General features: G+C 40.7%; 1 protein-coding gene across 2 annotated transcripts; it reads right to left on the bottom strand.

Annotated features, from left to right (window-relative positions):
* Positions 1-11262: 11262 nt before the first annotated feature.
* LOC132224359 (P antigen family member 3-like) lies at positions 11263-23618 on the bottom strand. 2 transcript variants are annotated; one of them, XR_009450657.1, is made up of 4 exons: positions 23193-23274; positions 22949-23048; positions 15056-15181; positions 11263-11370 (listed from the first exon to the last, which is right to left on the bottom strand). XR_009450657.1 is itself a non-coding variant. In XM_059679500.1 (4 exons), exons 1-4 carry the CDS (start codon positions 23615-23617, stop codon positions 11348-11350), a joined length of 345 nt encoding a protein of 114 aa, XP_059535483.1. In that variant the 5' UTR covers position 23618; the 3' UTR covers positions 11263-11347. The 2 variants fall into 2 exon arrangements, 1 of the variants encoding a protein (XP_059535483.1); XM_059679500.1 differs by lacking the exon at positions 23193-23274 and adding an exon at positions 23531-23618 and having other exon boundaries at positions 22949-23057.
* Positions 23619-27228: the final 3610 nt, after the last annotated feature.

The following is a 27228-nucleotide window of genomic DNA, read 5'->3' as shown; positions in this document are numbered from 1 at the left end:
TTTAATTTGCTAGAGTGTATCAGAACTATGGTTAAGAATTTGCATTCCTGGGACAATTTCTCTAGGTCAAATACTCCTATTATGAAGTAGAGTTTGGTTGTTGTTGCAAAATCAATTCTTAATGGCCTTGCTTGGATGAACTAGTCATGTACCAGCATTAGAGACAAAAAATAAGATTTCCACATGATAATCAGCAGAATATGTATGAATTCTCCCCACACATGGTGCACATAAATCTGAGAAATCAAAAGATTTTCCCCAGCATATAAATAAAATTCCATGTAGTACCATAATTTGAAAGCTTTTTGGGAAAAGTGGTGGTTTTCCAGGTATCATTTGCACATTGATTAGGTTTCAGGTTGTATTTGAATTTGGGTGAAAGAGATTGTTTAATACTCAAAATTGTAAAAATGTATTTTTCATTTCCCAGGATAAGGGGGCAATATCAATTAAAGATGAACACTGACATGTTTCCTTTATTGAACAAAAAGACTTGTTATAAGCCCAACTAAGTGCTATACTTCTATTTAGTAGAGTTAAAGAACTAATGGGAAATTCTATTTTAAAATCTGGGGGAAAATCATACTCCCACACTAATGGAAAGAAAATGCCACATAAGGTACAAAATCACAACTCTTCTTAAACCCACCATAGAACTTAACTTTCAAGGTGGCTCACTAGCCTGAAATCTGAGGGGAAAAAGGCACCTCAAGGGGAGTCAAGACAAGAACGCTGACTCACCTAGGCCAGAGATAGAAAGAGTACGGGGACATCATACAAGTGGATGAGTAGACTTTAGTTAACATTTTAACAAGTTGATAAGAACCCAGTGAGGGCTAGCATGTGAATATGGAACTCTTGAGAGTCACAGATACCAGGGGTCAGTGCATCTTCCTGCAAGTTCTTCGAATGTACTTTCACTGATTACTCATGAGAAAGATGGGGGAACTGGGAATTAATAACATTATTTGGCAAGGTTTTAGGATAGAGCATCAATATCTTAAAAATGTACTTATATATATCAGACCAACGGAATATAAAATTTCAGGAAAAGACACAACTTATGCTAACATCCACTAGGAGTAAATTTAACAGTACATGAGCAAGGATTCTTTTGAGAAAACTGCCAAACTTTATTGAGAGAACTTAAATAGTCCAATTTCCAAAATTGGAAGGACAGCATGTATGGTGCATGGCTTCTGCTTGTCTTCATTTATAGGTAAGGTTGCCCTTCACCTATAATGTAAACATAACAGTTGGGAACATCACTTAGCAGAGTTTTATTTACATTATAGATATACAAAGGACACTACAGTTTGGGTTTTATAAGTGGACTAAAACTAGAATTCTAAGGGTGATCCTTTGGCTTACATATACTTAAACCTCTGTAGAGACTTTGGAGGTAGACTTTAAGATATATTGATGATATTTTAAAACATACCACTCTTTCTAGTGGTGTAGGACACAAAGACTTCAGAACAAATTAAATCAAAGGAAGCTATTTAAAGTAAGATTTAAGTAGAAAGCAAAAATCCTGTAACTTTAGTAAAAATGCAAGTAAAGTGAACACCTAGCAAACAAAATAAAAATTTTAAAGTATAATTTTAGATGTTTTGACTTGAAATAACACTGAGAAAAAAGGATAAGCAAAATAATAATGCCATACTTGGAACTGCTTAAGTAAATTAAATAGCAAAGCCAGTTCATTTGTTTTCTTTGTATTGTGGGAAAGTGCCAAAATGTTTCTTTGGGCTATTTCAGGCTTTATGTATTTGTTTTAATTAGTATAATAATTTGTCCTCTTTTCCGCTCATACCCCTGGTTAAATTATAATTAATGCAGCTTTATGCAGTTAAAGGTGTTTGGGTTTACAAAACAAATTATATGGCCACATTAGTTTTAAGCCATATCATTATGGGGACAACAAAATATGAAGGAAAATACTACCATTTTTTTTTGAGATCTGGCAAGAAGAGGGCACGAGGGAGAGGGGGAGAGACAACACACATAAGGAAGGGAATGATCTCACATGTAGATCATTATTTGCTTCTAAAAGATATGTGCTTTTGAGGGGTAACTTGGACAAATTTTAAAAGTCTACCCATAGTATGTTTGATGTTTAGATATGCAGTTACTCCTGTGGTATGTTCAATAATTCTTGTTTTCCTAGCAAATTTCGTCCATATTTTAAAATGTTTGTTTAGAGTTCAAGAATGTATTCATTTTTAATATATAATATACCTAACAAGTGAGCATCTTGTACACATGAATGTATTTTAGCTATATTCAATTGTTTTGTGAACATATTCTAAAAACAATATTTTAATGTAAATATTCTGATGGAATAAATCAGACATGTAGAGTGAACACAAATAGGAGATAATGCAGGATAATCTTTCCCCTAAACTCAAGTGCCTCCTTTAAATTCAGTAGCTGTGTAATTAAAAGTAAGCACTTTGGAAAACACAAGTGGAAGAAATACTTACGTTGATTATTCAGAAAATACATCACCTATATAAACTTTGAACTTCAAATCTTATCAGTTGGAGTTTCAAGGACAAAAACTGGAGATATATGACCTCTGACATGATTAGAGGTGATCATATTTTTTTTATTGAAACAATAGCTCATTAAGACTGATGGTAGAGACAGGGAGTGTAATTAGCATATTATCTTACTCATCCCCACCTTGAATATCACTATGTGTATTGGTCCCTACTTGATCAAATGCAGAAACTAGAAACTAGACTGTCTCCTGCCATTTTATTATTCAGTCATTTGAGGCTTCATTTGGGGGAGAATTTAAAATAAAATTATAATTTAGAATCAGAAGAATGAAAAAAAATTGACAGAATCTAAGACAGGATCTAGGTCTCCATATGCAAAAACAAACATCAAGTAGAGCATTCACTTTCTTAGAAGCCATGAAACTTCATCTCAGATGTTATAATTTGACTCTGGCTAGTGTTTGATGATTTATGATAAAAACTCATGAGAAGCAGATTATCATTGTATCTTATGCATTGTATTCAACAGAACCAGAGAATGCAAAAATACAAATTGAAATTTTTTCTTAAATACCTGATTTCAACTATTTTTTATAATAGCAAAACAGGGGTTAGAAAGAGATTGTCCAGAGTCAAACAAATTATGTTAGAGTTGGTATTCAAACCTACTTCCATGCTTCATCATGTTTCACACAAATTGATCTGTGTTACAAAGGTATTATCCACTTGTAAAAAGAAGACCTTTATAATAGTATCTGGAAATTATTAGTTGTTCATTAAAGGACTTAATATTAAACAAGGAAAATGTCTTCACTTTTTATAATTCAACTAGTGGCCCAGTGCACGGGATTCTTGCACTGGTTGGGGGCATGGCCTGTAGGGATCAGCCCACTGTGGGAGCACCGCTCATCCCAGTCAGCCAAACGGCACTCCCACTGTGGGAGTGCACTGACCAGCAGGGGGAAGCTCCTGTGTTGAGCAATTGCCCTCTGGTGGTCAGTGCATGTCACAGAGACTGGTTGACCGGTCATTCTGCCATTTGGTCACTGGGATTTTATTATATAGGACTAGAGGCCCGGTGCACAAAAATTTGTGCACTCAGGTGGGATCCCTCAGCCCGGCCTATGCCCTCTTGCAGTCTGGGACCCCTCCGAAGATGTCCACCTGCTGGCTTAGGCCCGCTCCCTGGGGGATTGGGCCCAAGCTGGCAGTAAGACATCCCTCTGGCAGCCCGGCAGTCCTTGGGAGATGTCCACTTGCCAGCAGGGAGCAGGCCTAAGCTGCAGTCGGACATCCTTAGCGCTGCTGAGGAGGCGGGAGAGGCTCCCACCACCACCGCTGTACTGGCAGCCATCAGCCTGGCTTGTGGCTGAGCAGAGCTCCCCCTGTAGGAGCGCACTGACCACCAGGAGGCAGCTGCTTCATTGAGCATCTGCCCCCATGGTGGTCAGTGTGTGTCATAGTGACCAGTCATTCCCAGTCGTTCTGCTGTTAGGGTCAGTTTGCATATTACCCTTTCATTATATAGGATAGAGGTCTGGTGCATGGGTGGGAGCCAGCTGGTTTGCCCTTAAGGGTGTCCCAGATCAGGGTGGGGGTCCCGCTCGGGTGCCTGGCCAGCCTGGGTGAGGGGCTGATGGGTGTTTGCAGGCTGGTCACACCCCCTTCAGGGTGGGGGTCCCCACTGGGGGGCCTGGCCAGCCTGCATGAGGGGTTGATGGCTCTTTTCAGCTGGTCACACCCCCTTCAGGGTGGGGGTCCCCCCTGGGGTGCCTGGCCAGCCTGGGTGAAGGGCTGATGGCTGTTTGCAGGCTGGTCAAGGCCCCCCCCCCCAGTGGGGACCCTCACCCCATGAAGGTTTGGCCAGCCTGAGTGAGGGGCTGATGGCTGTTTGCAGGCTGGCCACACCCCCTTTAGGGTGGGGGGGTCCACACTGGGGTGCCTGGCCAGTCTGGGTGAGGGGCTGAGGGCCATTTTCAGGCTGGCCAAGCCCCCCGGTGACGGAAGCTCCCAGCCTCTCCTTTTTTTCTTTTTATTCTGGGATTTATTTACCTTCTATAATTAAAACTTTGTATCCTTGAGAGGAGCTCAGAGCCAGCCAGGGCAGGCGGAAGGGAAGCCTCCTGCTCACTCCAGCTCCATGGCCACGGTCGGCTGAAAGCAGGTATCTGGGTTTTATTTACCTTCTATAATTGAAACTTTGTTGCTTTGAGTGGAGCTCAGAGCCGCCGCGGCAAGCGGGAAGCTTGGCTTCCTCCATCATTGGGGCAACCAAGCCTCCTGCTCGCTCCAGCTCTGTGGCTGCAGGCCACCATCTTGGTTGGGTTAATTTGCATATAGTTGCTCTGATTGGCTGGTGGGCATGGCTTAAGGGGTAGCAAATGTATGGTCAATTTGCATGTTTGTCTTTTATTAGTGTAGATAGGATATGGATTTGACCCAATTTGTTTCTATCTCTCATAGTTTATAAGTCATGTATGTGGAATCTAAACTACCTTTCAAAGAATATTTATATGTAGAATATCAGTAATGATACCTCTATAATAATAAAGATACAATATTGTGGAAAACAGAAGCCTCATAACTTTCATTCTGAATGAATCACATACCTGCTTCTGGCACTATAATAGGCTCCAAATTTGATAGAATATGCTCCATGATGTCAGGACCATCTCCACAATGATCCCTAGTGTCTTCCAGAGTCAGTTCCTGTTGATCAGCCTCCAGGACAGGCCCTTACAAATAAAACGGTTATCAATTTAAGCACTATATATATACTTTTTTCATCCTGTCAATATTATAAAAGGAAAGCCTGTAGGCTAGTGTGGTAATAAATATGATATGTTAGAACCCCAAAAGGGGTTATTTCAGGACTCTGATGCCAGAAAAAAAGAAAGCAAGGTTTTTCAAAAGTAATTACCCTTTTTCTTTCCCAACACTGTCCTTAGACAATTTAGTTGCTCTTTCTGTACTTTTATGATTGTATTTGTCATTATATTTTTCACATTAAATCAGTGATTTAAGTCTCTCTTACTAGATTGTGAGCTCAAGGCAGAATTCGTGTCTCTTGCTAGCATTTAATTTTAGGAACAAAATCTTTTGACTCCCTTAACCATAAAATGATTTAGCCATCATTTAAAAGCCACTTAAATAATAACACTAAACCAGATACCTGTGTGCTAATACCTTGAACTATCCAGCTTTTACCAAGCTACCACATAAAAATATCAAAGTAAACAATGGCTACCATTCATTGAACTCTTTTCTAGACTCTATCCTTATCTAGATTTTATTCACTTGAACTGAGTCTATTCCTGTGCCAGTACTGAGCTATCTTATAGCACAAAGATTTGAATATTAAGCATCTGAAAGAAAATCACATTTTCTTATAGCAACATGAATAGTAGGAAGCACACAAACTTTGGGGTGAAACATGAGTTCTGTCTCCACCATTCAAATGCTCTTTGGTAAGACACAAATACCAAGCTTCAGTTTTCTCGTTTATGAAGTGAGTTAACTGCACTTGGCTGCAGACCTGCTTTAATTTTCCAGCCAAATTGTAGGAAATGTTTAATAACCTCTCTAATGCTGTATTTCCTCCTCCTACTGGTGTGTCATAATGCATGATGCACGTGTACAACCCTTCCCCCCACAGGCAGTGTTCTTCCCTTTCTTTTCACCTTGAACCTCAGATACTCTTGCATCTTCTGGCTCTTGACTAGGTATAATATCCTGATTCTCAATTTGTGGCTCCTCTTGTTGAAGTTGTTCATCACTGGGCTGCGTGTCCTAGGGGAATGTGTGTGTCAATGATATATACATAACACATAGATAATGTAACCATAAGTAAGTCTAGTGACATTTTCCAGTACCATCTATAATAATAAAAGCGTAATATGCTAATTAGACCAGATAGCCGTTCAACCTTCCGGATGAAGCCAGGGCTGCGAGGGCTGAGGCAAGGTGCTGTGGCTGTAAGGTCCAAGCCCCTTGCTCGAATTTCATGCATCAGGCCTCTAGTTCTATATAATTATTCTTAACAAAGTTATTCTTCCCATGAGAGGCTACTCCAGGAAAAGTTATCAACAAGGACTTTAGAAGCTATTTTAATCTACACTGGGGTGGATGTGAACAATCTGTTGTTAATAAGCATGAGAAAGGAGTTGTGCAATTTCCAGGAATCATAACAACATCCACATAGGCAATATGAGAATGTAATCCTCCTGGATCAATGTTTCCTTCATGAGATTCAATTTTTACTTATCAGCATGGAAGACTTTCATCAGTGTATCTATACTAGCTCAAAAACATTTTCCCCAAAATAGATATCTGCTAATAGAAAACATGAAATATTGAAGTACTTACAGCTATAGGTCCAACCAATTGTGAAAACTCTTGATCATTTCCTCCTTCTTCAGGTGTGGATGCTGATTTTGCTTGCTCACTCATATTTCACACTGAAATATTGAGATTTAGAAAATTGACTTAAGATGATAGCTATATCTGTAATTTTATTTTTAATTTCAGAAATACTTTCAAGGTAAGTCCCAGGCAAATACTTTCTAATAACACCAAATAGGCCCCTGTTTATGTGAGCATCAAAAAGACATACAAATAGCCTTAGGCATGTGGTGAAAAACAGAACTTTTTTGATGAAGTCTGGTTTCACAACTAAACTCATGAATGAAGGAACTTGAGTAACTACTGATTTTGTCATACTCCTATTTACTGGGCACCTTCTGCCCCAGCAATAAAGTTTTGTGGGAAAGTACAGAAAGGCTCATTTCGTGACTTAATGTCTCTGTTTTCTCAAAAGTCTTTGCAATACACGGGGCTGTGCCCGGTTCTTCCGCGGCCCCTGCTTGGTGCCTACACATCTCGGGGCGCAGGCCCAGGGCCTCGCAGGGCAGTCCCGCAGCACCCCGTTCCTAGGCCCTTCCTTGACCGCCCTCCCCCCCCCCCCCGCCCAGGGCCCCGCGGAGGGCTGTGGGTTCTGTTCTGTGGGCCGTGCCAGGTGAATTCCAGGACCCAGACACCTGCAATAATGTCCGCCAAACCCTCTACCTGGCCCCTGCCCTCGCAGGCCCAGCACCCTCCTAGTCCGGGTCACGCCAGGACTTCGAGGCCCACGGCCGCCATGATGGCTGAGAGGAGAAAGGCGCTGACCTCGAGGCCCTTCCTCCTAGGAGGCCACGGAACCCGCAGCCCCGCCCCACCGAAGCCCGCGGGCCTTCCCCTCACACTCTCCCACAGTTAGAGTCCCGGAGGGCTGCTCTGGGCACCTACCAGTTGATGTCAACCAGCGAGAAAGAATCAAAATGGCAGGAACACGGTCGCCTCTCGGTTGCCTCTTGGTTGCCTCTCGCGCAGCTCTCCTCTGAGAACTCAGACACCAAGGCGCATACGCAACAATGGGCCTAGGGTTGCGCAGCAACGGGCATGGTCTGAAGAGCGCATGCGCAGCTATGGGCGCGTGCGGCAATGGGCATGGTCTGAAATGCGCATGCGCAGGTATGAGCATGCGCAGCTAGGGGCATGCGCTCTGACTTGGGCTCCTGAGCTTGGAGTTGAGGTTTTCCTGGTGAGGCCGCAGAGCGTGGAAACCACCAGATCAGCAGTAGACAGGAAAGCGGGCTCGAAGTGTGGTTTTTCCCTACCCCCAATCATTCTTTTGCTTCCAGAAACTTTGTGAACAGACAGGCCAAGTGTAACCTTCATGGAGAATATGTCTCAAAAACGAGGCCGTGACAGAAACATACTTTAATACCATGTTTACACGGATACTTGGACGAATCACTTCCTACTGTGATTCTGGTTTTGTGTCATGCATACAAGGAATTTGCTCACTTCCATAAATTAAATACATTCACCCCTGTTTTCTTAAGTTCTTTGCTTGTGTTACTGCGCATACATCTCCACACAGTAAACGTTTCTCTGGATATACCCGTGGTCATTCGGTCAGTGTATGGTTTAGCAATACCCTTAGATAACGGTGCTAGGATTTAGGCTCAGTCCTCTATCACTTGCTGTGCAGCAGTACTGCATCCTGTACTCTACTTTCCCGTCAACAGACCAACTTGCTAGGCAAAGATCATGTTACAGCCTATCACTACAGTCATCATGTACAACATCCGTTTTCCTGTATACAACACTTTTAGAAGTTTTACATTGAGAAACAAGAAGGATTTCTAACTTAGAACTTGAATCCCCAAATCTGATTTGAATGGGATTCAATGACAAATTTTGTGTACACTCTGTTCCACCTTAATTGTGAGGATTAAATTAGGTGATATATGGTCGAAACCAGTTTGGCTCAGTGGATAGAGTGTCGGCCTGTGGACTGAAAGGTCCCAGATTCGATTCCGGTCAAGGGCATGTACCTGGGTTGCGGGCATATCCACAATAGGAGATGTGCAGGAGGCGGCTGATCTATGTTTCTCTCTCATCGATGTTTCTAACTCTCTCTATCTCTCTCCCTTCCTCTCTGGAAAAAATCAATAAAATATATTAAAAAAAAATTAGGTGATACATGTATGGAACCCAGCTCAGAGAAGTGGTGATGGGTAGTATACACTCTATAAATGTGACTTATTATTCCTGTTATGAAAGATCTCAATAAATGAAGTTATTGTTGTAAATGCATAGCTGAGGATGTGGTCAGGTCATTCATTACCATGTAAGAGATTGAAATTATCCAGGCAAGGTAATAGAGCCATGACTTTTACCTTACTGGGTGTACAAAAATAAACAAGGCATGCGGCCCACCAGTGGTAAGTTTGACATGCTTGGCAAGATCGATATCAGCATACAACCAGGAGTAGGTAGCTTTCAAGTGATAGCATCATTAGAGCTATCTTACAGGGAAGATGAGCATCTCACAAAGTCTGAAGTAATGGGCACCTGAAGCATCCCCTCTGTCCCTGACCTGTAAGTAGGCTCTGATACTAAAAAATGAGATGCCACCCAGATAGAGCTGATCATGGGAAAGCCTACTGCTACACTGTTCCCAGCCTTGAGGACACTTGCATTCCAGAGAACAGAAGAAGAGTTTTTACACACCAGTTCATTTAAAGAAGCTAGTGTACCTTTGTACCAAAGTTCAAGGAAGAGAGTACATGAAATAAAATGGCCTAATTTGTTCATGAGGTCCTTCGTAAACATCAGACGTAGTTTATTCAGAAGAATAATGTATGACTAACCCCTCTCCCTCCAAGAAATACAAGATTTTTTAAAACTTATGTTGCCCAAACCGGTTTGGCTCAGTGGATAGAGCGTCGGCCTGCAGACTGAAAGGTCCCAGGTTTGATTCCAGTCAAGGGCATGTACCTTGATTGCGGGCACATCCCCAGTAGGAGGTGTGCAGGAGGCAGCTGATCGATGTTTCTAACTCTCTATCCCTCTCCCTTCCTCTCTGTAAAAAAACAATAAAATATAAAAAAATAAAACTTATAATGTTACCTATATAACACCATATTAACAGATTAATGGAAGGAAAAATCCTATGACCAGTTCAACAAATACACAAGTGTCTGATGGAGGTTAACATACACTCAAGATTAAAATTCTTACCAGATTAGGATTGGAATGGAACTTCCTTTACTTCACACTGAACATGGTGAAATGTTAAAATTTTTCCATTTCCTATAATGAATAAAACAGCTTTGACAAACTAATCCCGATTCTATTAGCATTGTACTGGGTGGGGTCAGTGGTAAATTGAGAAAAGGAAACAAAGGCATATTTTTTTAAATCCTCACTGGAGGATATTCCTTCTATTGTTTTTTAGACAGTGTAGAAGGGTGGGAAACGGGGGTAGAGAGAGAGACATCAATTGAGAGAGACACAGTGATTGATTGCCTGCCTCATGGGACCCGACTGGGACAGGGGATAGAATCTACAATCTGGTAAGTACCCTGGATGGGTAATCGATTCCAAGACCCATAAATCCACATACCGACACTCTGACCACTGAGCTAAACCAGGCATGATAGGATACATTTTTTAAAAATCCTCACCCGAGGATATTTTTCAGTTCATTTTGAGATAGAGTGGGAGAGAGAGGGAAAGACAGAGAGAAATATCAATGTGAGAGAAACACACCGATTGGTTGCCTCCTGCACAAGCCCTGACCAGGGCCCAGCTGGGGAGAAGCCTGCAACCAAGGTATGTGCCCTTGACCAAAATCAAACCTGGGACCCTTCAGTCCGCAGGCCGATGCACTACCCACTGGCTAGGGCCAAAGTAGCATAATTTTTAAAACAGCCAAGAAAAAATCTGTCAGCATTAAAAAATGATTGGATTGTGCATAATGAAACTTAGAAGCTATCTAGAAATAACCTTTTAGAAATAATAAGCATACGTAGCAAGGTTGCTGGAAAGAATACCAATGTACAAATGTGTCTGCATATGAAAGCTCAATTGGAGTATAAAACGTCAGAAAATGACTGCAGCGGGAAGGCCGGGGAGGGTTGGGGGGCAGGAGGGGGCGGGGTAAGAGATCAACCGAAGGACTTGTATGCATGCATATAAGCATAACCAATGGACATAAGACACTGGGAGGTAGGGGAGGCCAGGGGATTGTCAAGGGTGGAGGAAAAAAGGAGACATATGTAATATTCTTTGTAATACTTTAAGCAATAAAATTAAAAATAAATAAATAAAATAAAAAATAAATTTTAAAAAAAGAAAATATAATTTTCAATAGTATCAACTACTTGGGAATATGCTTCACAAAAGATTTGCAAGATTCCTTGGATAATGCTGTAAAACTTTACTGAGAGAATTTTAACAGTGAAGTATCCAACATGAGAATGATCTGTGTGTCTTCAGATCATCTTCCTTTAAATGTCTGGTTTTCCTTCCCCTGCAAGAGAAACATAACTGTTGGGAACATTCCTTAGTCTCATTAGATTTAGGTGACATTAAAGGTACACAAAGGACAAAGTTTAGGTTTTATAAGATAGACTTCCAAGCATCTATTTTACCAATATTGATTAAACACACCACTCTTTCTAATGGTACTCAGAAACTAAAAGACTGTTCCAGCTCAGAGCACAGGAAATGAAATGAACCTATTAAAAGGTGGTTTTAAATAGTAAGCAAAGAATGTGTAAACTTTTTTGAAAAATCTGAACACCACCCAACAGAAAACCTTAAGAAAGGAAAGAAATTTACCAGAAATGATTCGATTTGAAATACTATTCTGAATATAAGATAGCTAAAACAGAACTGTCACATTTGTTCCTGCCTATGTGAAGTAAATAGAAAGGCCCATACTGCCTTTGTTTCTTCCTTATGGTGCAGAAAAGAATAATGATTCTTGGGTTCCTTTAGCCCTTGTGTGATTGTTTAAATAGGGTAACCATGTGTCCCCAATTCCATGTGTATTCCTAGTGTAATTTTAAGTAATGCCTTTCTCACACTGTATGAGTTTCAATGTGTATAATCGCTTCTATAATCACACTAATTTTAAGTCAGTATCATCATTTTTTTACACCAAAATGTGAAGCTCATTTATAGAATGACCTACAGCAAGGCAGAAATAAGAACAACAAAGACAAAACACACACACATAAAGAAGAAGTAATGGGTAATGGAGAGACGGAGAGTTATGGAGAGGGGAAGGAAGAATGGGAGAATGAGAAAGATACCTAGACAAATAAAAAAAATGTTGCTTCTAAAAGTCAGTGCTTTCTAAAAACTTTACGGGTCCTGGTCAGGGCACGTGCAGGAGGCAACTAATTGAGGTGTTTCTCTCACATCGATGTTTCTCTCTTCCATTTTCTCTGCAAATTATTAAAAAATATCAATTGGAGCAGTAAATATGCCACAGTGGATATGATTACAAAAGATTATATCCTAGTGCTCCTATTTTTATAAGGGACATTAACTCATTAAATCTGACAGTGGTGACAGTGAGCATGCTTAGTTAGCATAGGTGTCTTACTCACACCTGCCCTGAGCATCGATGATAGCCTGCACCCTCTCTACCTGATCAGAGAAACTAAAAACTAGACTATTTCTCGACACTCTATAATTCAATCACCTGATGCTTCATTGGGAAAGGGAATAAAAATGCAATTGTTTCTAAGAGCCAGAAGAATTCAAAATTTGACAGAATCTAGGAATAGGTATCCACATCTCCATATAGAAAAAGAAACATCAGTGGAGTATTTACTCATTATTTTAGTAGCTATGAGATTTCAGTTCAGATGTTAATATTTGACTATAGAAGATAATCCATGACAAGTTATAAACCAGAATATCACTGTATTCTTTCAAACACAACTAGAGAATTAAAGAATCAGCATTGAAAATGAATTTAATATATTCAATTGAATTCACTATTTATGTAAGAGTAAATATTGGTTCTGCAATTAAGGACTCTCTACACTACCTAAAGCAATTTACAGATTAAATGCAATCCCTATTAGTCCCATAGATCTGGGACTAATACTCCAAAAATTTATATGAAACAACCCCCCCCCCCCCGCCAAAACTCCGAATAGCCACTATAATCCTGAGAAAGACGGAAGTTGGAGGAATCACAATACCAGACATCAAGATAGATTACGAAGCCACCATAATCAAAGCAGCCTGGTACTGGCACAAGAACAGGTGGATAGCTCAATGGAACAAAACAGAATCTCCAGAAATCAACCCAAGTCATTACACCCATTAATACTGGACAAAGAAGGCAAGAACCTACAATGGAGTCAACACAGTCTCTTCAATAAATGGTGCTGGGAAAATTGGGCAGATATATGAAAAAAAAATGAAACTAGACCACCAACTTATACCATACACAAGAATAAACTCAAAATGGATAAAAGACTTAAATGTAAGTTGTGAAACCATGAAAATCCTAGAAGAAACCATAGGCATCAAAATATCAGACATCTCTTGCAGCAATATGTTTACAATATTTTTACATCCCCTAGGGCAGTGGTCAGCAAACTGCAGCTTGCGAGCCACATGCGGCTCTTTGGCCCCTTGAGTGTGGCTCTTCCACAAAATATCACGTGCGGGCGCGCACGTACAGTGCAATTGAAACTTTATGGCCCATGCACAGAAGTCGGTATTTTGTGGAAGAGCCACACTCAAGGGGCCAAAGAGCCGCATGTGGCTCGCGAGCTGCAGTTTGTCGACCACTGTCCTAGGGCAAAGGAAATTAAGGTGAAAATAAACAAATGGGACTATATCAAAATAAAAAGCTTCTGCACAGCACAAGAAACCATCAACAAAATAAAAAGGGAGCCCAGTGCATGGGAGAACATATTTGGCAATGATACATCTGATAAAGGATTAATATCCAAAATGTATAAAGACCTTATACAACTTAACAAAAGAAAGACAAACAATCTAATAAAAAAAATGGGCAAAGGACCTAAATAGATACTTCTCCAAAGTGGACCAACAGCTGCCTAAGAAACATTTGAAAAAATGCTCAAAGTCACTGATCATCAGAGAGATGCAAATTAAAATGACAATGAGATATCACCTCACACCTGTCAGAATGGCTGTCATCAACAAATCAACAAATGATACGTACTGAAGAGGATGTGGAGAAAAGAGAATGACAAGTAGGAATGCAGACTGGTACAGCCATTATGGAAAACAGTATGTTATTTCCTCAAAAAATTAAATATTGGACTGCCATTTGACCCAGTGATCCCACTTCTAGGAATATATCATAAGAAACCCGAAACACCAATAAAAAAGAATATATGCACCCCTATGTGCATAGCAGCACAATTTACAATAGCTAAGATCTGGAAACAGCCCAAGTGCCCATCAGAAGATGAGTGGATAAAAAAGCTGCATTATGGTAAGCGAAACAAGCCAGTCAGAGAAAGGCGTGTCATATGATCTCACTCATATGTGGAACCTAATGAACAAAATAAACTGATGAACAAAATGGACCCAGAGATATAGAAGCATAGAACAGACTGGGGAATCTCAGAGGGAAGGTGGGGGATGATGGGTGGGCAGGAAGTGATCAACCAAAGAACTTGTATGTATATATGCATAATCCATGGACAGAGACAATAGGGTGGTGAAGGCCTGGGGTGGGGGTGGCCTAGAAGGGGTCAATAGGGGAAGATAGGGTACAAATGTAATAGTTTTCAACTATAAAGATTTAATTTAATAAAAATAAGAACTCTCCCATTTTACAAATTATACTAGAGATGGTACTACAATCTACTTCAACATATTTCATACAGCCAATATTGATTACAAATGTATTATGTATTTGTAACTGCAGAAATCATAAGAGAATTCAAAATTTATTACCTTTTGTTTAAAGTACTTATATTCAAAAGAAAATGTTTTCAAATATTAGAATTCAATTTGGCTTTGAACCAGTGTGTTTCTGTACCTGATTATCTATAAGTCAGGCAATCATTCATTTGGAGTCTGAGCTACTGTTCAAAGTATCATTACCTGTGAAGTCTATTCATGTAACAATATGTTATCTCTGGTTATTAAAGGTATGATATTATGAAAATCTGAAAACACATAAATTGCATTCTTAATGAGTAATATACCTGTTTCTGGCATTTCAATGGGCTCTGGATTTGCACAAGCATACCCGATGATTTCAGGATCATCTCCACCCTCAACCCCAGTCACTGGTTTCTCCAGTTCTTGAACATCAGCTTCAAGGTCAGCTTCTTAGAAAGAAAGTTACCAATTTCAGCAGTAAACATGACATATAAATTAGGAAATGTTAATATTAATTTATTCTGTTTTTTATATGAAAAAAGACTGTAATCTGGTGTGACATGAGTGATAGAAAGATGGACTTCACATCCTTGTTTTTCTGTACTATGAAACTTGTTGTAAATGACAATGTGAAGATCAACCCCAAGACATGTACATTTCCTATATATGACCATAATGTACTAATACGTGTAGAGAGCACCAGCCATCAATGAAATCTGAAGTGTACATTATGGATAGGATTTTTATTACAATTAAAATATAATTATATAATCTCAAGTAAACAACTTAACATCACATCTAAAGGAACTAGAAAAAGAACAAAGCCCGAAGTCAGAAAGACGGAAATCAGAAAGATCAGAATGGAAATAAATATAATAGAATTTAAAAAGTAAATACAAAAGATGAAGGGATTAAAGAACATATATGCATACCCCATGGACACGATCAATAGGTTGGTGAAGGCCAAGGGAAGGAGATCTGGGAGTGGGAAGGGGTTGGGGTGGGGGTTGGACACCTGCAATAATGTGAACATTAAAAAGTTTTAATAGCCCCAGGCTCCTCAAATGTGCGTGAACAGCAGAGCCTTACGCAGCAGCAACTGCCCGCAACCACCAGAGGAACAGCTACTGCACGTGACCACACGAGCAGCAGCCGCCTCACAACTCCCCCCACCCCCCCGAAGAGCAGCCACCACCTGCAACCTTGTGAGGAGCAGCCACTGCTCATGACTGTGCGAGCAGCCACCGCTCTGAGACCACACGAGGAGCAGTTGCCCAGAGACTGCCCGAGCAGTCGCTGCCCCTGACCACCTGAGGAGCAGCCGCCGCCCACGACCGCGACCTGCCACCAAGCTCACTGCTGCAGGTACAGGCCAGCACAACTTGACATCTAGATCCCTTTGGTGAGAGCAAAAATGGGGAGACAGTAGAATAACCCCCAAAGGAAAGAAAAGCAGGAATTGCCAGAAAAGGAACTAACTGAAACGAGGCATGCAATCTGTCAGAAAAAGAATTTGGAATAACTGTCATACAATCCATAAACCAGATAGATAAGAAAATCTACAACCAATGCAAGAAACAGGAGGAAATAAAGAGTGATATAGCAACAATAAAAAACACTATGAGCGCTTTCAAGAGTAGACTAGGAGAAGCAGAGGACTGAATTAGCAAATTAAAAGACAGGGAAGCAAAACACACCAAATCTGAACTGCAATTGGAGAAAAAAATCACAAGACAGGAGGAGAGCCTGAGTGAGCTTTTGGAGTACATGAAAGAAGCAACATACATATAAGGGTACCAGAATGACAAGAAAAAGAACAAGGGTTAGAAAAACTATTTGAAGAAATGATGTCAGAAAACTTCCCTGATTTGGGGACCAAAAAAGTCACACAAGCACAGAGAATCCCAAACAATATGAACTCAAAAAGACCCACAGAAAGACACATCGTAATTATAATGGCAAACGTTCAGGACAAAGAGAGAATCTTAAAGGCTGTGAGAGACAGAAAGTTACCTACAAGGGATCTCCTATTAGGTTATCAAATGATTTCTCAACCAAAACATATCAGGCCAGAAAGAAATGGAAGGAAGTATACAAAGTGATGCAAAGCAAGGGACTGAATTGAAGAATACTCTATCTAGCAAGGCTATCATTCAAAATTGAAGGGGAAATGACGAGATTCACAGACAAAAAAGCCTAAGGGAGTTTATGACTACCAAGCCAGCAATGCAAAAAATGCTAAAGGGACTGTTGTATAAAAAAAAAAAAAAGGAAATAAAAGGGGGAAGAAGGAACACAGACACACACAAAAAAATGGCTACAAACAAGTGCCTAACAATTATAACTTTAAATGTAAATGGCCTACATGCTCCAATCAAAAGACATGGAGTGGCTGAATGGATAAGAAAACATGACCCATATATATGCTGTCTACAAGAGACCCACCTCAGAACAAGAGACTCACACAGACAGAAAGTGAAGAAATGGAAAAATATCTTTCAGCAAATGAAAATGAAAAAAAGCTGTGGTAGCAATACTTATATCAGACAAAGTAGACCTCAGAGTGAAGGCCATAACAAGAGATAAGGAAGGCCACTTCATAATACTAACGGGATTGATACAAGAAGAGGATATAACTCTGGTGAACATATATGCACCCAATGCTGGAGCACCCACATACATAAGAAAACTCCTGGAAGATATCAAGGGAGAGATCAACAGCAATACAATCATAGTAGGGGACTTTAATAACCCACTGACATCACTGGATAAATCCTCTAGACAAAAATCAGCAAAGAAACAGCAATCCTAAATGTCTCACTAGATCAGATGGACTTAATTGACATCTTCAGAACATTTCACCCTAAAGCTACAGAATATACATTCTTCTCAAGTGCACATGGGACATTTTCAAAGATAGACCACATATTGGGTAACAGGCAAAGTCTCTCCAAATTCAAGGAGATTGAAATCATATCAAGCATATTCTCAGACCACAATGGCATAATACTAGAAGTCAACTACAATAAAAACAATAAAAAAATCCAAACACTTGGAGGCTGAATAGCATGCTATTAAACAATGATTGGGTTACCAAAGAGATCAAAGAAGAAATTAAAAACATCCTGCAAACGAATGCCAATGAAAACACACCAATCCAAAATCTATGGAACACAGTGAAAGCAGTCCTGAGAGGGAAATAAACAGCATTACAGGTCTACCTCAAAAACAAAAACAAGAAAAACTGGTAATAATCTAACTCTACAACTTAAAAAATTAGAAAGAGACCAACAAGAAAAGCCCAAAGTGAGCAGAAGGAAGGAGATAATAAAGATCAGAGCAGAAATAAATGAAAGAGACAAAAAAACAACAATACAAAAGATTAATGAAACCAAGAGCTGGTACGTTGAAAGGATAAACAAGATTGATGAACCTCTAGCCCGGCTCTCCAAGGAACATAGAGAGAGGACCCAAATAAACAAAATCAGAAATGAAAGAGGTGAAGTAACATCAGACCCCACAGAAATACAAAAGATTGTTAAAAAAAATACTATGAACAACTCTACTCCAATAAACTAAACAACCTAGAGGAAATGAACATATTCCTAGAAAAATATGACCTTCCAAAACTCAATCAAGAATAAAAAAATCTCAACAGACCAATAACTAAGGAGGAAATTGAAGCAGTCACAAAAAGCTTCTAGCATTTTTTGGTTGGATTATTTATCTTCCTTTTGTTAAGTTGTATGAGTTCTCTGTAAATTCTGGAGATTAAGCCCTTATCAGAAATATCATTGGCAAATATGTTCTCCCATGCAGTGAGCTTTCTTCTGGGTTTTTTTGATGGTTTTGTTTTGTTTTTGCTGTGCAGAAGCTTTTTATTTTTATGTAGTTCCATTTATTTTCTCCTTAGTCTCCATTGCCCTAGGAGCTGTGTCTGTAAAGATATTACTGTGACATATGTCGCTATTTTGCTGCCTATGGAGTCTTGTAGGATTTTTATCATTTCCCATCTTACATTCAAGTCCTTTAGCCATTTTGAGTTGGTTTGTGTGTATGGTGTGAGTTGGTGATCTAGTTTCATTTTTTTGCACGTATCTGTCTAAATTTCCCAGCACTATTTATTAAAGAGACTGTTTTGACTCCATTATATGCTCTTGCCTCCTTTGTCAAATATTAATTGAGCATAATGGCTTGGGTTGATTTCTGGGTTTTCTGTTCTCTTCCATTGGTCTCTATGTCTGTTCTTGTGCCAGTACCAGGCAGTTTTGAGAACTGTGGCTTGGTAATATAGCTTGATATCTGGTATTGTGATTCCTCCAACTTTGTTCTTCTTTCTCAGGATTGCTGTGGCTATTCGGGGTCTTTTTTAAATTCCAGATGAATTTTTGGAGAGTTTGTTCTAGATCTTTGAAATATGCTGTTGGTATTTTAATGGGTATTGCATTGAATCTATAGATTGCTTTGGGTATTGTGGAAATTTTAATGATAATCAATCCAATCAAAAAATGGGCAACGGACCTAGATACTTTTTGAAAGTGGACATACAGAAGGCAAAGAGATATATGAAAACATACTCAAAATCACTAATTGTCTGAGAGATGCAATAAAAATTAGTATTTCAAGAAAAACTATTTTAAATATACCAACATTAGCATTTCATTTTTTAATCCATTCATCTGCTGATGGGCACTTAGGCTGTTTCCAGATCTTAGCTATTGTGAATTGTGCTGCTATGAACATAAGGGTACATATATCCTTTCTGATTGGTGTTTCTGATTTCTTGGGATATATTCCTAGCAGTGGGATCACTGGGTCAAATTGGAGTTCCATTTTTAACTTTTTGAGGAAACTCCATATGGGGATGCAAAGATGGTACAATATCCGCAAATCAATAAACATGATACATCACATAAACAAATTGAAAGGAAAAAACCACATGGTTATATCAATTGATGCAGAAAAAGCATTTGACAAAATCCAACACCCATTTCTGATAAAAACTCTCAGCAAGGTGGGAATAGAAGGATCATACCTCAACATAATAAAAGCCATATATGACAAACCCACAGCCAACATCATACTCAATGGACAAAAACTAAAATCATTTCCCCTAAGAACAGGAACAAGACAGGGATGCCCACTCTCACCACTCCTGTTCGACATAGTGCTGGAAGTACTAGCCATTGCAATTCGACAAGAAGAATAAAAGGCATCTAAATTGGAAAAGAAAAAGTAAAACTGTCCTTATTCGCAGATGACATGATATTATACACAAAAAACCCTAAAGACTCCATCAAAAAAATATTAGGCTTAATAAATGAATTTGGCAATGTAGCAGGATACAAAATTAATGCCAAGAAATCTATGGCATTTCTATACACCAATAATGAACTTACAGAAAGAGAGACTAAAAAAGCAATCCCATTTACTATCGTACCAAAAAAATTAAGATACCTAGGAATAAACTTAACTAAAGAGGTAAAAGACCTCTAGCAGAAAACTACAGGACGATGAAAAAAGAGATAGAGGAAGACAAACAGATGGAAGAACATACCATGTTCTTGGATTGGTAGAATCAACATCATTAAAATGTCCATACTACCCAAAGCAATCTATAAATTCAACACACTTCCCATTAAAATACCAATATATTTCACAGTTCTAGAACGAACTCTCCAAAAATTCATGTGGAATAAAAAAAGACCCCGAATAGCTGCAGTGATCCTGAGAAAGAAGAACAAAGTAGGTGGGATCTCAATACCAGATATCAAGCTGTATTACAAAGCCACTGTTCTCAAAACTGCCTGGTACTGGCACAAGAACAGACATATAGATCAATGGAATAGTATAGAGAGCCCAGAAATCGACCCAAACCAATATGCTCAATTAATATTTGAAAAAGGAGGCAAGAACATACAATGGAATCAAGACAGTCTCTTCAAGAAATGGTGTTGGGAAAATTGGAAAGATACATGCAAAAAAGTGAAACTAGACCACCAACTTACACCATACACAAAAATAAACTCAAAATGGATAAAGGACTTAAATGTAAGACGGGAAACCATAAACATACTAGAGGAATCCAAAGGCAACAAAATCTGACATATGCCGAAGCAATTTCTTCACTGATACAGCTCCTAGGGCACTTGAAACTAAAGAGAAAATGAACAAATGGGACTACATCAAAATTAAGAGCTTCTGCACAGCAAAAGAAACCATCAACAAAACAAGAAAGCCCACTGCATGGGAGAACATATTTGCCAATGTTATCACCGATAAGGGTTTAATCTCCAACATTTATAGGGAACTCATACAACTTAACAAAAGGAAGATAAACAATCCAATCAAAAAATGGGCAAAGGATCTAAATAGATACCTTTCAAAAGAGGACATTCAGAAAGCCAAGAGACATATGAAAACATGCTCAAAGTCACTAACCATCTGAGAGATGCAAATAAAAACAACGAGGTACCATCTCACACCTGTCAGAATGGCTATCATCAACAAATCAACAAACGACAAGTGCTGGAGAGGATGGGGAGAAAAGGGAACACTCGTGCACTGCTGGTGGGAATGCAGACTGGTGCAGCCACTGTGGAAGACAGTATGGAGTTTCCTCAAAAAACTAAAAATGGAACTCCCATTTGACCCTGTGATCCCACTTCTAGGAATGTATCCCAAGAAACCAGAAACACCAGTCAGAAAGGATATATGCACCGATATGTTCATAGCAGCACAATTCACCATAGCTAAGATCTGGAAACAGCCTAAGTGCCCATCAGCAGATGAATGGATTAGAAAACTGTGGTACATCTACACAATGGAATAATATGCTGCTGTAAAAAAGAAGGAACTCTTACCATTTGCAACGGCATGGATGGAACTGGAGAGCATTATGCTAAGTGAAATAAGCCAACGAAGGAAAAATACCACATGATCTCACTCATTCATGGATAATAAAGACCATTATAAACTTAGGAACAAAAATAGATACAGCGGCAGAGCTACCACAAACAGATTGTCAAACTGAAGCGGGAAGGCCGGGGAGAGTAGGGGGGCAGAGTGGGGGGTGGTAAGAGATCAACCGAAGGACTTATATGCATGCATAAAAGCATAACTAATGGACATAAGACACTGGCAGGTAGGGGAGGTCAGGGGATTGTAAAGGGCGGGGGGAAAAGGGAGACATATGTAATACCCTTTGTAATACTTTAAGCAATAAAACAATTTTAAAAAATAATTTAAAAAATGGGCAAAGGACCTTAATAGACACTTTTCAAAAGAGGACATTCAGAAAGCCAAGAGACATATGAAAACATGCTCAAAGTCACTAATTATCCGAGAAATGCAAATCAAAACAACAATGAGGTACCATCTCACACCTGTCAGAATGGCTATCATCAACAAATGACAAGTGCTGGAGAGGATGTGGAGAAAAAGGAACTCCCGTGCACTGCTGGTGGGAATGCAGACTGGTGCAGCCACTATGGAAGACAGTATGAACTACTTCTCAATGAGTCAAGTGCTCAGGCTCAGTTTTCTCACTTATAAAATGGGGCTACCATCCCTGTACAAATAGGCTTGGTTTCAGGTGTTCTATGATGGGCTGACGTGGCCCTCTGCCCATGCTGATAAACATTGCTTACACTTGTGATGTAATAACTGAGAAGGCCTCTCAAAACGTTCTAAGATGAACTAATTAAAATAGAAAACCAACACACATTTTTGTAGTTAAAACTATACAGTTTGCTCTGGTTTAGCAAGGATTGTACTTTCAAGTACACAACATAAATTCTGAAGATAGAAGGAAAACTCATAGTGAAAGAGTGTGCACAGCTGTAAATGATACAACCTTAAAATTTTCAACCAGTTTCCAGGAAATGTTTGCATTGCTTTTTTTCTTAAATATATTTTTATTGACTTCAGAGAGGAAAGGAGAGGGAGAGAGAGAGAAACATCAATGATGAGAGAGAATCATTGATTGGCTGCATCATGCATGCCCCACACTGGGGATCAAACCCGCAACTTGGACATATGCCCTGACCAGAATCTAACCTGACCTCCTGGTTCATAGGTTGCTGCCCAGTCACCGAGCCATGCCAGCGGGCTGCACAGCTTTTTTATGCTTTCTTTCCCAAAGCTATGGTTTGTCACAATACATGATAGACAGACAGATTCCCAGCTCCCCACAGTCTTCTTTCCTTTCCCTTCACCTTGAACCTCAGGTGCTCCTGCATGTGCTTGCTCTTCATCAGGTGCAATATCCTGACTCTCAGTAGGTGGCTCCTCTTGTTGAGGTTGTTCATCCCTGGGCTGCTGGTCCTAGGGGGAAGGGGGGTGCGTGTATGTGTGAGAAAATGAAAAGTTTTGTTGTTAATACATGACAATCATAAAAATATACATAATATACACACATATACACATAATCATGAATAAGAATAAAGGCATTTTATAGACATGATATATATATTCTTAATATTGTTTCTCTTCCCTCTGCCTGGTTCCTTGGAGAGGAGCTGCCCACAGGACTTCTGAAGCTCTTTTAAACTCTCCTGGGATGGATGTGGGCAGTCCGTGTTAATAAGCACGAGAACGGAGTCATAGGGGATATTTCCACTGGCAATACCAGAGTGGAAACCTCCTGGATCAAGGTTTCCTTCCTAAGGACTCCTCCTGGGCCAATGTTACTCCCTTATCAGCACGTAAACTTTTAACACTGTACCTAAAGGCATTCAACAAAACTTACAGAAAAATACATTTCTGGTCATAGACAGTTCAAATATCAAAGCACTCACAGCCACGGCTCCAACTGGCTGGTTTGATTCTTCATCTTCTACCAGTATTGAACTCCAATCGAGCCTGGGTGTTAGAGGCCGACTCATTTCACACTGAAAGTAGAACATTTTGATTAGGAAAATGTACTTAAGAGGATAACTAGACCACCTCCGAGGCTAAATGATTATATTCTTTTTAACTTTAAAAATAAGTGCACTGGCTTTGCGGTTATACCAAATACAGGGGCTTGCCAAGCCACTATGTCGTGGCCATGCTGGCGGCGTTATCACCTCGGGCAGGTGAGAAAGACGACACCCGGCTTCCCGTTTTCGGAGACACGCGGGAAAATGCTGCTTGAAAGCCCGCTGGAGTGACTACTGCTCCTGCCACACGCCCAGCGAGGAGGCCCCTTCCCCCGGAAGTTCAGCTGCATCAGCCGGGAAGGCTCGGGCTGTGCGTGCGGCCTGTGCTGCCTTCGCATGACCAGGAGGCAGCGGTGACTACAAGCGATACACGGGGCCGTGCCCGCTGCTCCCGCGGCCCCTGCTTGGTGCCTACACATCTCGGGGCGCAGGCCCAGGGCCTCGCAGGGCAGTCCCGCAGCACCCCGTTCCTAGGCCCTTCCTTGACCGCCCCCCCCCCCCCCGCCCAGGGCCCCGCGGAGGGCTGTGGGTTCTGTTCTGTGGGCCGTGCCAGGTGAATTCCAGGACCCAGACACCTGTAATAATGTCCCCCAAACCCTCTACCTGGCCCCTGCCCTCGCAGGCCCAGCACCCTCCTAGTCCGGGTCACGCCAGGACTTCGAGGCCCACGGCCGCCATGATGGCTGAGAGGAGAAAGGCGCTGACCTCGAGGCCCTTCCTCCTAGGAGGCCACGGAACCCGCAGCCCCGCCCCACCGAAGCCCGCGGGCCTTCCCCTCACACTCTCCCACAGTTAAAGTCCCGAAGGGCTGCTCTGGGCACCTACCAGTTGATGTCAACCAGCGAGAAAGAATCAAAATGGCAGGAACACGGTCGCCTCTCGGTCGCCTCTCGCCTCTCGGTTGCCTCTCGCGCAGCTCTCCTCTGAGAACTCAGACACCAAGGCGCATACGCAACAATGGGCCTAGGGTTGCGCAGCAACGGGCATGGTCTGAAGAGCGCATGCGCAGGTATGAGCATGCGCAGCTAGGGGCATGCGCTCTGACTTGGGCTCCTGAGCTTGGAGTTGAGGTTTTCCTGGTGAGGCCGCAGAGCGTGGAAACCACCAGATCAGCAGTAGACAGGAAAGCGGGCTCGAAGTGTGGTTTTTCCCTACCCCCAATCATTCTTTTGCTTCCAGAAACTTTGTGAACAGACAGGCCAAGTGTAACCTTCATGGAGAATATGTCTCAAAAACGAGGCCGTGACAGAAACATACTTTAATACCATGTTTACACGGATACTTGGACGAATCACTTCCTACTGTGATTCTGGTTTTGTGTCATGCATACAAGGAATTTGCTCACTTCCATAAATTAAATACATTCACCCCTGTTTTCTTAAGTTCTTTGCTTGTGTTACTGCGCATACATCTCCACACAGTAAGTAAACGTTTCTCTGGATATACCCGTGGTCATTCGGTCAGTGTATGGTTTAGCAATACCCTTAGATAACGGTGCTAGGACTTAGGCTCAGTCCTCTGTCACATGGTAAGACAAGGCAACAAAAGCACTATTCACAAAAGAAAAGAAATGATATAGTCCCTGTTGAGAGGATGAAAAGACAAGCTCCAGGCTGTGAGAAAGCATTTGCAAAGCACATATCTGACAAGGAACCCATATCTAGAATATATAAAGGACTCTCCAAATAGTGAAAATACGACTGTATCCGTTAGAAAATGGGAAAAAGACACAAAGACATTTCACAGAAGAGGACATATGGGTGGCTAACAAACACATGAAAATATATTCAATATCTAGGGAAATGCAAATTAACATAGTACTGCTGTATGGGTATGCAAGTATTATAACAGCCAAATTTAAAAAAATTAATAAAAATAACAAATGCAGGATAGGATTCGGAGAAACTGAATGTCTCATACACTGATGGTGGGTACATGAAAAGGAAGTCACTCTGGAAATTAATTGGGCAGTTTCTTTAAAAAAAAACAAAAAACCACCACCAACAACAACTAAGCCCTAGCTGGTTTGGCTCAATGAATAGAGCATCGGCATGCAGGCCAAAGGGTTCCAGGTTCGATTCTGGTCAAGGGCATAGGCCTGGGTTGCAGGCTCGGTCCAATGTGCAGAAAGCAGCCAATCAATGATTCCCTCTCATCATTGATGTTTCTATCTCTCCCTCTCCCTTCCTCTCTGAAATCAATAAAAATATATTTTTTAAAAAAACTAAACCTACACTGGACATATGACCCAACAATTATACTCCTGAATCTTTATCCCAGATAAATGAAAACTTATATCCACACAAAAACTTGTATACCACTGTTCATAGCAGCTTTATTAGTAATAGCTAAAATCTGGAAATTCAAATGTTCACCAACATATATATGGCTAAAGAAACTGTGATACATCCATATCATGAAATACTACTCAGCAATAAAACAAAATGAACTTTTGATACATACAACAATTTATATGGACCTCAAGAGCTATGCTGAGTGAAAAAAAATCTAATCCCAAAAGGTCACATACTGCATGATTCTGTTTTTTATTAAAAACTTTTAATGTTGACATTATTGCAGGCTTCCTCCCATTTCCCACCTTTTACCCACCTCCGCCTCCTGCTTCCCCCTCTTTTGCATTCCTTTATATGTAACAATCTGAAAATAAAAGTTATAAAGATGGAGAGCAGTTTAGTGGTTGCCCAAGCTTAGGGATGGTACTAGGGAAGGCTGTAGGTGTGACTACAAAGAAGTGGCACAGGAAGATTTTTGTGGTGATGATAGAGTTTTGCCTCTTTTAAAAAAAATACATTTCTATTGATTTCAGAGAGGAAGGGAGAGGGAGAGACAGATGAAAACATCAATGGTGAGAATCATCAATAGGCTGCCTCCTGCACGCCCCCTACTGGCGATCAAGCCTGCAACCCAGGCATGTGCCCTTGACCAGAATTGAACCCGGGACCCTTCAGTCTGCAGGCCGACGCTCTATCCACTGAACCAAACCAGCTAGGACAGAGTTTTGCCTCTTGATTATAGTGGCGGTTACACAAAGCTACACATATGACAAAATCGCATAGAATCATACACATGCTTTGTGCCGATGCCAATTTCCTGATTTTGATATGGTATGCCAGTTATGCAAGATATAATTTCCTTGGGGGATATATGAACAGTAAATATCTTGAGGGAGATGGGGTGAAGGGTACATAAGACCTACCTGCAGTATCTTTGCAACTTCCCCGTGCATCTATAATGATTTTTTTATATATATTTTATTGATTTTTTACAGAGAGGAAGGGAGAGGGATAGAGAGTTAGAAACATCGATGAGAGAGAAGCATCGATCAGCTGCCTCCTGCACACCACCTACTGGGAATGTGCCTGCAACCAAAGTACATGCCCTTGGCCGGAATCAAACCCGGGACCCTTCAGTCCTCAGGCCGACGCTCTATCCAGTGAGCCAAACCAGCTAGGGCTATAATGATTTTTTAAATTAAAAAAAAGCAGAACACACACACACACACACACACACACACACACACACACACACCATCAGACCTAGTGCTTCTTCTGGGA

Source organism: Myotis daubentonii, chromosome X (assembly GCF_963259705.1).
Source record: "Myotis daubentonii chromosome X, mMyoDau2.1, whole genome shotgun sequence".
Classification (NCBI taxonomy): domain Eukaryota; kingdom Metazoa; phylum Chordata; class Mammalia; order Chiroptera; family Vespertilionidae; genus Myotis; species Myotis daubentonii.
The sequence above is the reverse complement of the archived record's forward strand: the minus strand, read 5'-3'. Positions and strand labels throughout refer to the sequence as shown.